Source organism: Lepidothrix coronata, unplaced genomic scaffold (genome assembly GCF_001604755.1).
Source record: "Lepidothrix coronata isolate B3197 unplaced genomic scaffold, Lepidothrix_coronata-1.0 Scaffold99, whole genome shotgun sequence".
In the NCBI taxonomy this organism is placed as follows: Eukaryota; Metazoa; Chordata; class Aves; order Passeriformes; family Pipridae; genus Lepidothrix; species Lepidothrix coronata.
The window spans coordinates 2,823,280-2,835,657 of record NW_016690279.1 but is presented as its reverse complement, the minus strand read 5'-3'; the positions used below and the strand labels follow the sequence as shown (position 1 = coordinate 2,835,657).

Below are 12,378 nucleotides of genomic sequence, written 5' to 3'. Positions count from 1 at the left end.
AGACCTGCTCCATTCATCAGCCTGAGATTTATGAGGTGCACAGGGCTCCAGTTACCCTGCTGTCCCCAACTGATGAATGAGATGCGGCTGGTTCCTCGCATACCAGAAGGAAAACGAGCCCAGAGGAGAGTAAAGCCATCGTTTCATCAAACTCAGCTCCTTAAGTCTCTACCAAGGCATGAAATCTTCTGCCGCAAGACTCCTTGCACTGAACAAAGCCAAGGGTGGCACTCCTGCCTGTGAAGACTGAGCCTGCATCCCGCCAGCCTCTCTGCACAGCCCAGCTTTGCTCATGTGAGACACTCCAGAAATAGAAAAGGGATTGAAGGTTTCAGCTACTCTGGATTCCTCAGGCCCCGGGGCTCTGCTGCCCTAGGCTGGTGCTGGGCTCTGCTCTTCCATCCTCCCCCATAAATCACCCATCTGCCATCTCCCTGCCCCTCGCGTCTGGCTTTCCTCTCATTTGGGTTGTTTCAAGAGGCTGAGTGAGAGGACGGGTCACAGGCAAAGGAGAATCACTCCTGCCCAAACCCAGGAGGAATGTGGCACTGGAGGAGCAGCCAGTGACGCACAGCTTGGAGGAAACTTGGCAGCAGCCCTGGGGTCGGGAGGCAGCAAAGGGACCTGTCAGCGGCCGCCTGCGTTGCCTGGGCAGGCTTTGGGCCAGTGTCCTGCCTTTCCTCCTGGCCCAGAGCAACCTCTGCCAGAGGCCAGCAGGATGGTGGCACACAGAGTGTGCTCAGAGAGCAGGGGGTGTCCTCAGACTGCTGCCACCAAACTCCTTAAGAGCAGTAAGTGAAAACAGCTCTCCTTGCAAAGTACCCCCAGTCAATAAAAGAATGCAAGACTTTGAAAAGGGACAACTGGGGAAAAGCTGAAAAACATCCAGGTGCCGCCAGTGAAATTCTGCAACACTCTCTCCTTTAAGACTGGAGTGAATGTGTCAACACGGGAAGAAACCTGTGGATTCCCCTGCAAAGATCCACGTGGATAAAGTGAGCAGATAACTGTTTATTATTGCACGTAATCCAGCAGAACAACCGACAGAAAACTCTAGACAGTAGTACACAGATTGTAGTAAACAGCTTGCAAAATCTGTGATGAAGGTATTTTTGTGTGAAGAGCAAAAGGTATCTGCATCTTTGTAAGACCTGAAAAGTATAACACAATATCCTAGTCAGTTTTGAAAGCATGCAGTTTGAGGTAAATCTGGTATTTTGCATCTAAGAAAATGAAACCCCTAAGGGGCTCTCTCTCTATGTATATATATCCATATCTCAGTGCAATATGGATATAGTTATATGTCACATAAAAGCAAATCTACCACCATTTCTCAGAAGGTTACTAGGAGGAAAGCACATTAATGAGTGCATATCACATGCATAAAAAATTGGGGGGAGGGGGAATTACCTTAGCACTCTTGAAAAAGATCCATTTTTGTGCTTAGTGATAAGTAAAAGCCCCTCAGGTCTCTGGATGGAAATTCTCTTGGTGGTGAATAAAAGCAGCTGGCATATTGAAACTGCAGAGCTGGCAAGTGAATGCCAGCAAACTGAGATAAAACGTCAAAGGCAGCAGAGCCTGGGGTTTGCAATACATTTATACTTAAGAAAAGGAAAAAAATAAAAGAGAAAAGAAGCAAATTGCTACTAAACTATGCTCTGTGGAAGTGTAGATGATGCTGCACAGCTTTCTCAGGACTGGTACAGCCACATGGCTTTTAGGGATCACATTCACTTCTCCCACAGTTAACACCTCGTATTTGCTACTGTGGCAAAGTTCCTGAGCTGAATAAGGTTAAAAAATAAAATTGGTTCACAAAGAAAAGTACTGAATTATTCTCACTCTCTTATGCCATAGCTAGAGTAGATAAATTAGGCAGGTTTTGCCCTGTGTCTCCAGTCAGTGTAAACCCCTGCGTGTCTGCCACCCCATCTCTGAAATCCTTCCAGATTGACCTTTGGAGCAGACTGGGCATCTGTTTTTTTCCTTAACCATCATTTCCCCATTTCTTCCAGTCCAACAAGGTTTTCCCACCCAGTCCTGTGCTGTGGGACTTCAGGATACACAGAGGTGCACAACCAACTATAAATAACATCTCCGATTATCTTAAAAAGGGATAGAAAATACACATTGCTCTTAAAAGAAAGAAGAAACATGTCCAAGCACTCAGCCTCACACTAAACTGTAACTTCATCTGTGCTGACTTTCCAAGCTCGCACTGCTAAAGATCAGAGCAGATCATGGTGGAAAAATCTCCTTTCAAAGGTCACTCCCTGTCGCAGCTTTGGGAAAATCGGTGCAAACCACCCAGGCCTCAGCCTCGCACACAACAGCTGGAACTGCCCCACTGTACTCTGCCCCTGCTGAAAGCCTGGCTGCTGCGTATTTCTGAGCCCAACACCCAAATACACTGGAGTCACTCGTGTCTCTGCACCTTTTTTCTTTCAGGAATAAGGTAACCTCTCCCACGACAGCCACCCTGCATCCTCTGGCTGGAAAGTCTGTTCACTCCGTGCAGTGAGAGCCCAGGAGCCCCCCTGCAGCCCAAGGGGAGGAACCTGCAGGCATACAGAGGTATTTTCAGCAAGTACCTCCTTTTTACTGTAACTTGCAACATTTTCATAGAAAAAAGGGGGTAAAGGGACAAATTCAGCACACCTGCTTCCTTTTCCCGTTACAGCGGGAAGCCACCCACTGCAAGACGCTTCTGTGCAGAGCGTTGTTGGTGGCAGGAGAACACTTGGACGGTGCCTGGTCCCAAAACAGGCACCATCTCCACCCACAGCACCCCCACATGCACCAACAGCCTTGGATCCACCAGTCCCTCGCACCCCACCCCGCGGCCCCGTCCGCGATGCGTCGGCCGGCATGGGCAGGACTCAGGTTACACTTCAACAAGCCCAATTTCAACTTGCTCCCCCTCTCAGTCCTCCATTTGCGGAAAATGACTCCAGGTGACGGGGGGAAAGGAAAGACTTTTTGTTCATCCCTTTGGATGACTTCCAAGCACGGAGGGTGACATCGTCCACCCCTGGCCATGGCGCGGCTCTCAGAAGTCATTCTGGTTGCTGTGTATCGCTTCAGCTCCATGCCATGGGTGATAACCTTTGGAAAATCTCTGACACCAAGTCAACCAAGGGAGTTACAAAACACGTCAGTGTGCACGCATGAGACCTTCTCACTCGTTTTCCTACAGCTACAGATAAATCCCTCATCCCCGGCGTGGCAGGACAGTTGATGGCTTTGGTGAGAATAATTTAAGGCAACTGCTATTTTATACAAAGAAGAGAAGGAGACCACAGTGCAGAAATCCTGGCTTTTCCTTGGTAGATTGCAGAGGCCAGCCCCAGCCTGGGAGCAGGAGACTGAACTGATCTTCAGGTGCTCTCGTTTAAGGTTGATGTTTGCAGTGCAACCTTGGGATCTCAAGTCCTCCTCTTAGGTGTTTCCGGGTGGCTGAGCTTTAATCCCCGCCAAGGTCTGAGGTCTCCATCAGCAGCAACGCCTGTCCCAGACACAGATGAACAGGAGAGTCAAGGGGGAGCAAGACACACAACCAACATGTAACTGCAGTTGTCTGCAAGGCTTTCACCTGCATGGTCTGAATGGGGACTAATAACACGACACAAAGCAGTGCCCAGCAGAGCAGTTTCATCCCCCAGTAGGCCCCAGGAAGGCAGCCCAACACCGTCACAGGGGCTTGGGAGGTGCCTCTTTGTGTTTTGTTTACATGAGGCTCGAGGGTCAGGTTCAGCCTTGATGGCAGATTTTTTTGAACTATTTGAGCTCAAGGTGAAAGAAATCTTGTTCAAGCCCAGGACACATTCCTGCCTGTAGGAACCCCACAGGCAGGAGAAACCTCACAGAATTTTACTGCCACCAAATCCATATTCAAACCCTCATTCCAATTCAAGCTCCAGTTTAACCTTAGTCTGACAGACATCTTGGCTCATATTTACCTTTAGTAAAACAATCACGTAACAGCGGCTGCAGAACTTGCACTGGTGCAATTAAACTGCAAATTTCAGTTTCATATTTTCTATGAAAAATGAGAACCAACCACTGAAGTTACTCCACAAACCACTGTTGGAACAAACAAGGGGTAACTGAGAATCTCGATGCTTAATGCAAGGTAATTGCTTTATTAAGTGCCCCTGCATTTTCATCACATGGGCATCTATCAGTGAATTATTTGCATGGCTGGTAGAGCGAGTCAACCCTAAAACATCCAGTGAGGTCTACAAGCGAGGGTAAAATCTCATTCCTCTTCTTACCTTGTCCAAGAGGCTCATCATGTCAAAAAATGTACAAATAGGATGGCCAGACCAATGTTCAGTAAGATGACCATGCAGATCACGATTGTGTTAGGTCCCTGAGGGAAAAACCCAAAACAGAGTATTACACACCACAGCTCCAGCAGAGACAGATGCAGCTTGATTCTGCTGTTCAAAAATACCACAATCACCCCCTCCTGAAACGCTGAAATTTGGCACTTAACAATCAGCCTAAATTTCAACCTAAGGGAACGTTTATCAATCCCTATTCCTAATTTTTCCCTGCAAACTCCTTAGAAGGAGGCTAAATCAGGCTTTTTCTGAGGCTAAATCAATTTAAAGGAGACCCCAACCACAGGCACATGAACTGCTGAGCCCATGTCAAGCTGCTCCTCCCAACTCCTTTCTGCACCCCCTAGGCCCATGTTTGTAAAGTTGCCATTTTTAAGATGAATGAAAGCACCCATATGAGATTATTGTAATGCTTTAATTTCAGACTGAAATATTTCCAAGCTGGGCTTTTCTAAAGTTGCATCGGAACCATTCATGTCCAAAGGGCTGCAAGATGAGACTCAGTGGTCTAATAAAATGTCTGGGTTTCCAGCTGTATTTGCTAACAGCAAAATTGAATTTCAGTGAGTGTATTTTAAACCTGGGAAATCAGCTGGTGATTTGACACCATCTTTCAGCTCACCAGGTGCCCCTACAGCAAAAAAGTAAATGTAACAGATAAAAGAGAAACACACTAGGTTTTTTCCCTGCTTTTTTCCCCCCAATATTCAGATCAATGTTGGCTGGTAAAGTGGCGGGAAAAGGGGAGAAAAGTCTAAAACATGATTTGGAAGATGCCTGTTTTCCCCAGATTTTGAAATAGGGATGTGTCTGAAAGCATATCTGCCCCGGTGCAGAGAGGAGGTCAAAACAGGAGGGTTATGAATGCCAGCCCCAGCATCTGGAGCAGGGCAGGCTGGGACGGCGGCAGGATGGGGAACACCAAGGCTCTGCTCCAGCAAGCTCTGGCATTCCAAAATGAGCCTCTGGGCACTGCTGGGGACCCGCTGCAGGCTCAAGCCTGTGGGCTCTGCATCTCTATGGGTCCTGTCAGACCTCCTGGGAACAATAAATGAAAGGCCAAGGTAGTTCCCTGGGGGACTCCCAGGGCTGCTCCACTTCACCTCTTCGAACTCCTCCACCTTCTGTGCTGCCACCACCGCCGCCGCCACCGGGGCCGGGCTCCGCTTGGCCCCCGCCTTGGGCTCCGTCCGCCCTGGTGCCCTGGCCTCAGTCTTCCTGTCGGTCGCGGGCTCTGCCCGGCCCGTGGGCTTGCGCTCAGGGCTGTGGCGCTGCTGCAGCTCCTTGGGCCAGGGCGACTCTGGCTTGGCCTCCGCCAAGGCCGCCGGCTTCTCCTCCCGCTCCTGCAGCGGGGCAGGGGTGCCCCCCCGGCGCTGAGGGTCCCCCCGGGGCTCCGGGGAGGGCGGCTCGTGCTCAGGGAACTGCTCCTCCTCATAGTCCGTGGCGGGGGTGACCGGGGAGGTGCGGACGGCATAGCTGTGGTAGCCCTTGAAGAGCTCGACGTCGGGCTCCAGCGCCATGCGCTGCAGCGGCCCGATCTCCATCTGCTCGGCAGGGCGGGCCCGGCCCCGCGAGGCCGGACGGGCCTCACCCTCGGGGGGCGCGGGGCTCCCACCCGCCCGGCCACCCGCCTCGGCCCAGCTACCCGGACGGAGGGCACCGTCCTGCTGGGGAGCCGCCTTGGCGCGCTTGGCCTCGGGAGGGGTGGCGGCGGGGCTGGGGGCCGGGCTGGTGCGGCGCGGCGGTTCCTCGGGCTCGTGGAGCTGGGGGCTCTCGGGCGGCGTGGGGGGCGGCGGGGCACCCTCGGGCCGTGGTGCCTCCTCCTCCATGTTGACCGCGTGCTCCGCGTTCTCGATGATCTCCTGCAGCAGCTTCCGCTTCTGGTACTCGGGGCCTGCGGAGAGAGGGGTTGGTGTGAGGAGTCTCCCCAGGGCTGGGGGACGGCACCATCACGGCTTTGGCAGCTGCGCCCCCTGCCCTGATGGATTTGGGGATCGCTGTGCGAGGGTCCGGGTTGGAGGGTGTGAGAAGGACACAAATAAGAGCCTGCTGCCAGGAGCGATTTCCTCCAGGAGCAGCCAGAGGCCCCAAGGCCCGTCGTGTGCTGCCTGGTTGGGAAGAGCCAGGCAGGAAGGAGCGGGTGGAGAGCTGCAGATGAGGGTAAAGAAACAGTGAAAATCTGCAGCCCAGCTTCTTGTGATCACACAGATGGGTCATGCTGGGGCTAAAGAGGATACCTGGTACCATCACATGAGCTGACTCAGGGTTTCGTTCTGGCCTCATCTCTCGTGCTGACTTATGAGTTCCTAGCAATGTTGCCTCACTTCAATTATTCACTTATCATTAAATCTTTACTTCTTATTAACCCTAGGCCTTGTCTGCACAGCAAATTGCAGCCCAGCCTGGGTCTGGGGAAGTCAGCCAGAGCCTGACACTGAAGATATCTATCATAGTGGATGTCTGGCTGACCAAAATCCACCACTAAGCAACTGGGAATATCTTGTGGAATAACAACCCTGCACAGTGCTCTGTATGCTGGGACATGTGCTGGGATAGGGGTCCTTGCACATCACCATGATGATCATAACAAGTGAGAACAAGAAGAGCATCATGCCCTTTATGGGCAGTGCAAGGTCACAAAGCATCTGGTTAGAAAGCCAAGCACCTGCTTTGCCCTTATTCTGCTGAACCCCAGTGATGCTGAGGGGTGCAGACCTACAGGGCTTGTCTGTGCTCCTGAACAACACAGATCCTGGAGCTGCACCATCCCTGGCTGCCTCAAGGCCCCTCTCCTTATCTCCTCCACCCAAGAACTGATGCAGACTTAAGTCTGGTTGGGAAATTTGGCTTGGTGCTCCTTTCTCTCTAATAAATCAGTGGTATGATTTGCACACTGCTACCTTCCCCTCTGCTTGGAGGGGCAGTGGGGAGAAGGAGGGCACTGATTTTAGCTGCTCTGCCCTGCCTGCCCACTCCTGTCAATCAGCAGGTGACCCATTCAGGGCCATTTATTTCTGGCTGCCAGTAAGTTATTTGGAAGCCGTTTCAACAGTTGTTCAGACTCTTCAAAATAGGCTGCCTGCAGCTCCAGGCTCCTTGCTCTCTCCTGCTGCTTTCTTGTCTTCCTGAATAATTCACACCAAAAAAAACCCCAAACCAACTGCCTGGAGAGCACCACACTCACCTCCTCACTTTCATCTCCCAGCACAACATTTCAGGAAGGGCTTTGGCTTACATCTCTCTCCTCAAAGCTATTAGGGATGATACCCTAACTGAAATCCAGGGCTCAATACTTATTAGAGATATGAGGCTTGCTGAGCAGGATTGTCTGTGCCAGACAGAGCAGGGTCTATCTGCCAGGATAGCAGGGAGAAACACAGCTACAAAACACTACAGGGCTCTCTTAGCTCTGTGACCAGCAGCTCCCAGTCCTAGTAAAATCCAAGGGTGGACTATTGTCTGTTTGTTCCTGGATGGTGCAGCCATGCAAGAAGAGACATCTGCCCTTGTTGTGCACTTTGGGAATTTAGAGATGTAAAAGAATCATGGAAGAACAACATGCATCAGCAGCTTACAAGGCCTGGAGAGAGGGAGTCCAGGACCCAAGTGAGGCCCTACATAACAGCAACATCCAGCATCTGAGGAGCCAGAAGTGGAGGTCAGGCTGCCTCGAGCATTTTACAGAGACCATTTCAATTGTCTCATTCAATCGACATGGGTGGAAAAAATAATCCAGCTGGATGTCCAAAACCTCCCATTGGGAATTCCAGTTTCCTTTGCCTCTGTGCTATAAATACCCCAGTGTGCAAAGAGTGAATGTGGAGCTGTGAGTGGCAGCTGGGGGGGCTTATGTGAGGATCAAGCAATGGTTAGCCATTGTTAAATGAAGTGCCACACGCTGGCTCATGCCCATGCCCGGGTGCTGTGGTGTTTCCCCACTCAAAGCAGCTCTGACAGGCCTTGCTGGGCAGTGGGGAGGAACAGGCAGCCCTCCAGCACAGTGTCTCCCCAGCTGGTAGGTGCAGAGCAAGGTGGGAGTACAGGGGATTTAGGCAAATCTGTCAGCATGACTCTCCCCAGCCAAGTGCTGGCTGTGGGCTGTTCCCTGTTCCCCCTGTGCTGGGGTGTAGTACAGGAGATGCAGAGACACCAAAATCAGAGCAGGAGCAGGTGTCAGGTTTTGCTGAGCAGGAGTCAACCTTTGGCTTCTAACCCCAGTTCTGCTGCTATGATAATCCCTTATGATCCTGCCTCAGCAGCCATGGGGCACTCATTGCAGGCAACAAAGCCAGATAATAAGAAAGATGGGATGCAAATGTAGGCACTTGGAATCTTATTTTCTGCTCTGTTACTACCTTCCCTCTCTAGAAAGGAAAGTTTTCCAGGAAGGGCTAACTCAGTCTAGGGAAAGGTAATGGCATTCACAATGCTGCTTCTGATATTACACTTCCTATCTACTAATCCTCAGTGCTTGGTCTCACAGAAGGAACCTCCCAAGTACTTTCCCAGCCAAATAATCAGCAGTGATGCTAACAAATAAATAGTGAATCAGGGAAATAGTATTTTGCATTAGCTGCTTTCTTATAGGATATTAAAGCCCCTAATTAGCAGAGTCTGATTGTGCCCTTATGCGTTGTGGGGCCCCACAGGATATGGGCTTGGGAGGTAATGTGCAAAGCTGTTCCAAGAAAAAGCCACAAGGGATATATCTACAGGAGTGCTGCAAATAGCCCCAAGCTTGCTGCCTGTCCTGCCTGGAGTTCTGAGGGCTTTGGTGTGTGGGGAGAGGTTGAGGGACTGTGGGATTTTCCTCCAGTCTATGGTAACACAGTGGGTAAAACAGTGGTGTAAGGAGAGCAGCAAAACAGCCAGGGCAGGGGCCTGGCTGAAACTGAGCAAAAGAGGATTTAGGACAGACAGGAGGGTAACTTGTAAAATTATAAAGTGGGTAAAATATTTGAACAGATTCCCCAAGGAAATTGCAAAACCCCTCTTAGAAGATGCCTCTGATCCTACCTGGCTGGTAGAAGTCTGGGGAGAGCTCCCTGGCCATCGTTCTGGCTATGCCCGACTCGTTGTTGGCTGCCTGAGCTGCCTGCTCAGACCCCTCAGCCTTGGCTTTGGCGTGAGCCGTCCTGCAGAGAGAAGAGGGGACAACAGTGAGCACCCTCTGAGCCAAGGTTGTCCCAGCTCGAGCAGCAAACCCTGTCCAGCACCAAAATCAAACCAGCCCGTCTGGTACAACAGCACTCAGCATTTGCCCAGGTGACCCCAAACCTGACAGGCAAGGAGAAAAGACCAGATTTTCAAGAGGAAGGGGCCCAGCTGCTCAGGGAGAAGGTGGGAAGGTCGCACATAGCCTCACAAGGGCACAGGGCAGGTGAGTTTGCAAATGTGAGTGTGTTCTTGTGTTGCAGTGAAGCAGCAGGTGCTGCTTGTTGCTGTGCTGCTCAGAGGAATGCCCAAAGCATCACACAGGCATCTTTGGAGCATAAAGGGGACAATATGTGGTGGCTGAACTCTGCTGTGCTCTCACCAGCCCTGAGCCAGAGGCAGCGTGTCCCTGCCCCACACACCCCTAAGACAGGTTTTACCCCAAATGTCTCTCCTGTAGCTCTCCAGCAAACACCACACATTGTCCAGGGGCTCCTTTACTCACCACAGCCCATGGGGCTGCTCTCACCAGTGTAGGAAAGACAGAGCTATTGCCTCTGTCTCATCTTGGCTCCCTGAGTCCTCTCCACTTCTTTCCAGCACATCTTCTCCTTGCTCCATGGGGCTACAGGGCTATGGGAGTTATTTTACTGCCCAGCTGTCATATTCCTCACATGCCTCACGCTCGGAGCCCTGTGATCTTTTTGCTAAAAGCAGGGTGGCTTTACAGCCCAGCTGCTCAGTCTGGGAAGGAGCTGACTTCAAACAGCAAAGTTGCACCTTAAAAATAAGGGTGGGTGAAACACCAAATATTCATCTGCTTTGTTCCACCTGGGGCTTACCAAGAGCTGCCTTCCCCATGCTCTGACCATCAGGTTTGCCAAGGCTGCCCGTAGCTCCCATTTTACATACAAACCCACATATTTTTGTGTGGACATTTAAGATAAGGTGTTAGCGTTCCTCAAACACCAATTCACCCCGAATCACAACCTTTAACGTGAACTTAGGGTGTCTGATGAGCCCTTTTCAGACTCAGGTTGGCATCTGGTCATGTTTTAGGATAAAAAAAAAAGGAGGAAAGATGCAGTTCTCATCCTGGCAGTGAAAAAGCTCCAGAGGAATTTTTGGACGGTTAGTCATGAAATCAGGATTAATTCTTTCCCATTAAACTGAGATGCAGTAGGCAGACAAGACTAGCTGTAGTCAGAATACTCAACAGGTGCAATGAAAAGGTGATAGAAATGCTGGTCTGAGAGCCTTGGAAGGCAGAAGATACACACATATGCCATTCTGAGTAGCTGCAAGGAAAGAACTAAATGTGGGACATCAATCCCAACTGACACAGGCAAGAGTGTGACTTGACAGGGAGCTGAAAACACTGTTCAGGGCCCTGCAATAGAGGAGAGGGTGTGGAGCTGCTGTGGCTCAGCCTATCCCTCCCTGGGATGACATCCCACTCCTCTGGAGCCATGATTCACCTCGCTGCCCACACTCATATGTTATCTCCCCACTTCCTCTGCAGGCTGAGCTGCCTGGGATTGCAGTCATTCTTGGTCTTTTTATCCAAAATTATTACAGCTCCTGACAAACTCAGAGACCAGACATGATGAGGCAGAAAACAGCATTTTTAAGCTGCTGCTCACAAGCAGGGGGTCTGAGCCAGCTCCAGACAGAGAGAGCACCTCCTTTTTTGGTAGCATATAATCAGCGTGATTAATTCCACTATAATCTGGTAGGGGCCAAGGGGGATATCTCTGTGCTCTCCGTGCCTGGGGGATCAGAGTGGGCTGGGCACACTGTGCCTGGGGCACACAGCCTGCCTGGTGCTGGCTCCTGGGAACAGCCTTTCAAAAGGGGGATCCAGCTCTTCATCCCAGCAGGATGGGCTCCAGCCCCTGGCTTTGTCCTGCTGCTCTTGGAGGATAAGACTCACCACAAGAGATAAAATTCTCCCTTTCAGTTGCTTGCTGAGCCGGGAGGATGCTGCCCTGACCAATTCCCAGCCAGACAATCAGCCAGCTGGCCCCAGCTGGGGGAGCAGCAGGCAGCTCCTGACAAGTGCTTTCCTCAAAGTGGCTCCCAAAAAAGTCGTTGGGAGTGGACTAGATGTGGAGTCTGCTCTCACTAGTGAGGACAGAGCTGGACTCCACGTGTCACCCAGTGGGTGCAGGTGGCTCCCACATGCTCAGCTCTCTCCCAGTATCTCAGAAAAACACAAGAGAACAGCCTGGGGGTGTTGGAGTTACAAGGTAGCTCCCAGTTACGCTTTTCTCCTGGTGGAGATTTCCTTTCCTCCAGAGGAGCTGCTGGATGCTACTTGGCTGCTGTGTGGGGCTTGAGTACTGCAATTCCTGCAGATGGCAAGACCAAGGAGATGCCAGCCTGGGTTGCAGAGCCTGCCGTGAGACCCTGTGGGCAGTGGGGAGCTGAGCCACCACTGTGAGCCACCACGGCCCCAAGGCTAGAAGGGCTCTGTCATGAGCCCTCCTGGGCACAGAGGGGTGTCCAGCTTGGGCACCTCTCAAGCTCCACACAGGAGCGGTGGCAAGAAGCTGAGCAACACAACTTTGGGATCCTGCATTGCCCAGGGACTGCAAGCTGCATGGCAGCTTTGCCCAGCTCTCTGGCTCTGCAGGACACATTTGACCTCTGCTCCTGTCTCCTTGCTCACAAAGTCATCCAGAAGTGTTTGATTTGGAGGGACTATGGTCAGCACAGCTGCAGCTTCAAATCTGGCACCCCCAGCAGCCCACGTGTTGTCCCTGTTGGCATCCCAGGAGAACGCTGCTCTCCCAGACAGCAGGGATGCTGATGCCCCACGCTGGGTCCCTCCACTGCTGAGATAATTTATTATGGCAGCAGCTAGGTGATGAAC

The 12,378-nt window shown here is 51.5% G+C and overlaps 1 protein-coding gene across 1 annotated transcript in view; it reads right to left on the bottom strand.

Annotated features, from left to right (window-relative positions):
- Positions 1 to 991: 991 nt before the first annotated feature.
- Positions 992 to 12,378, bottom strand: part of JPH2 (junctophilin 2) — a 29,926-nt gene continuing 18,539 nt past the window's right edge. Inside the window, exons 3-6 of the mRNA XM_017822791.1 lie at positions 9,366 to 9,484; positions 5,453 to 6,243; positions 4,278 to 4,375; positions 992 to 3,508 (exon numbers count right to left, since the gene is read on the bottom strand). Coding sequence (XP_017678280.1) covers positions 4,295 to 4,375; positions 5,453 to 6,243; positions 9,366 to 9,484 — 991 coding nt within the window. The 3' untranslated portion in view covers positions 992 to 3,508; positions 4,278 to 4,294. The remainder of the gene's footprint in view (positions 3,509 to 4,277; positions 4,376 to 5,452; positions 6,244 to 9,365; positions 9,485 to 12,378) is intronic.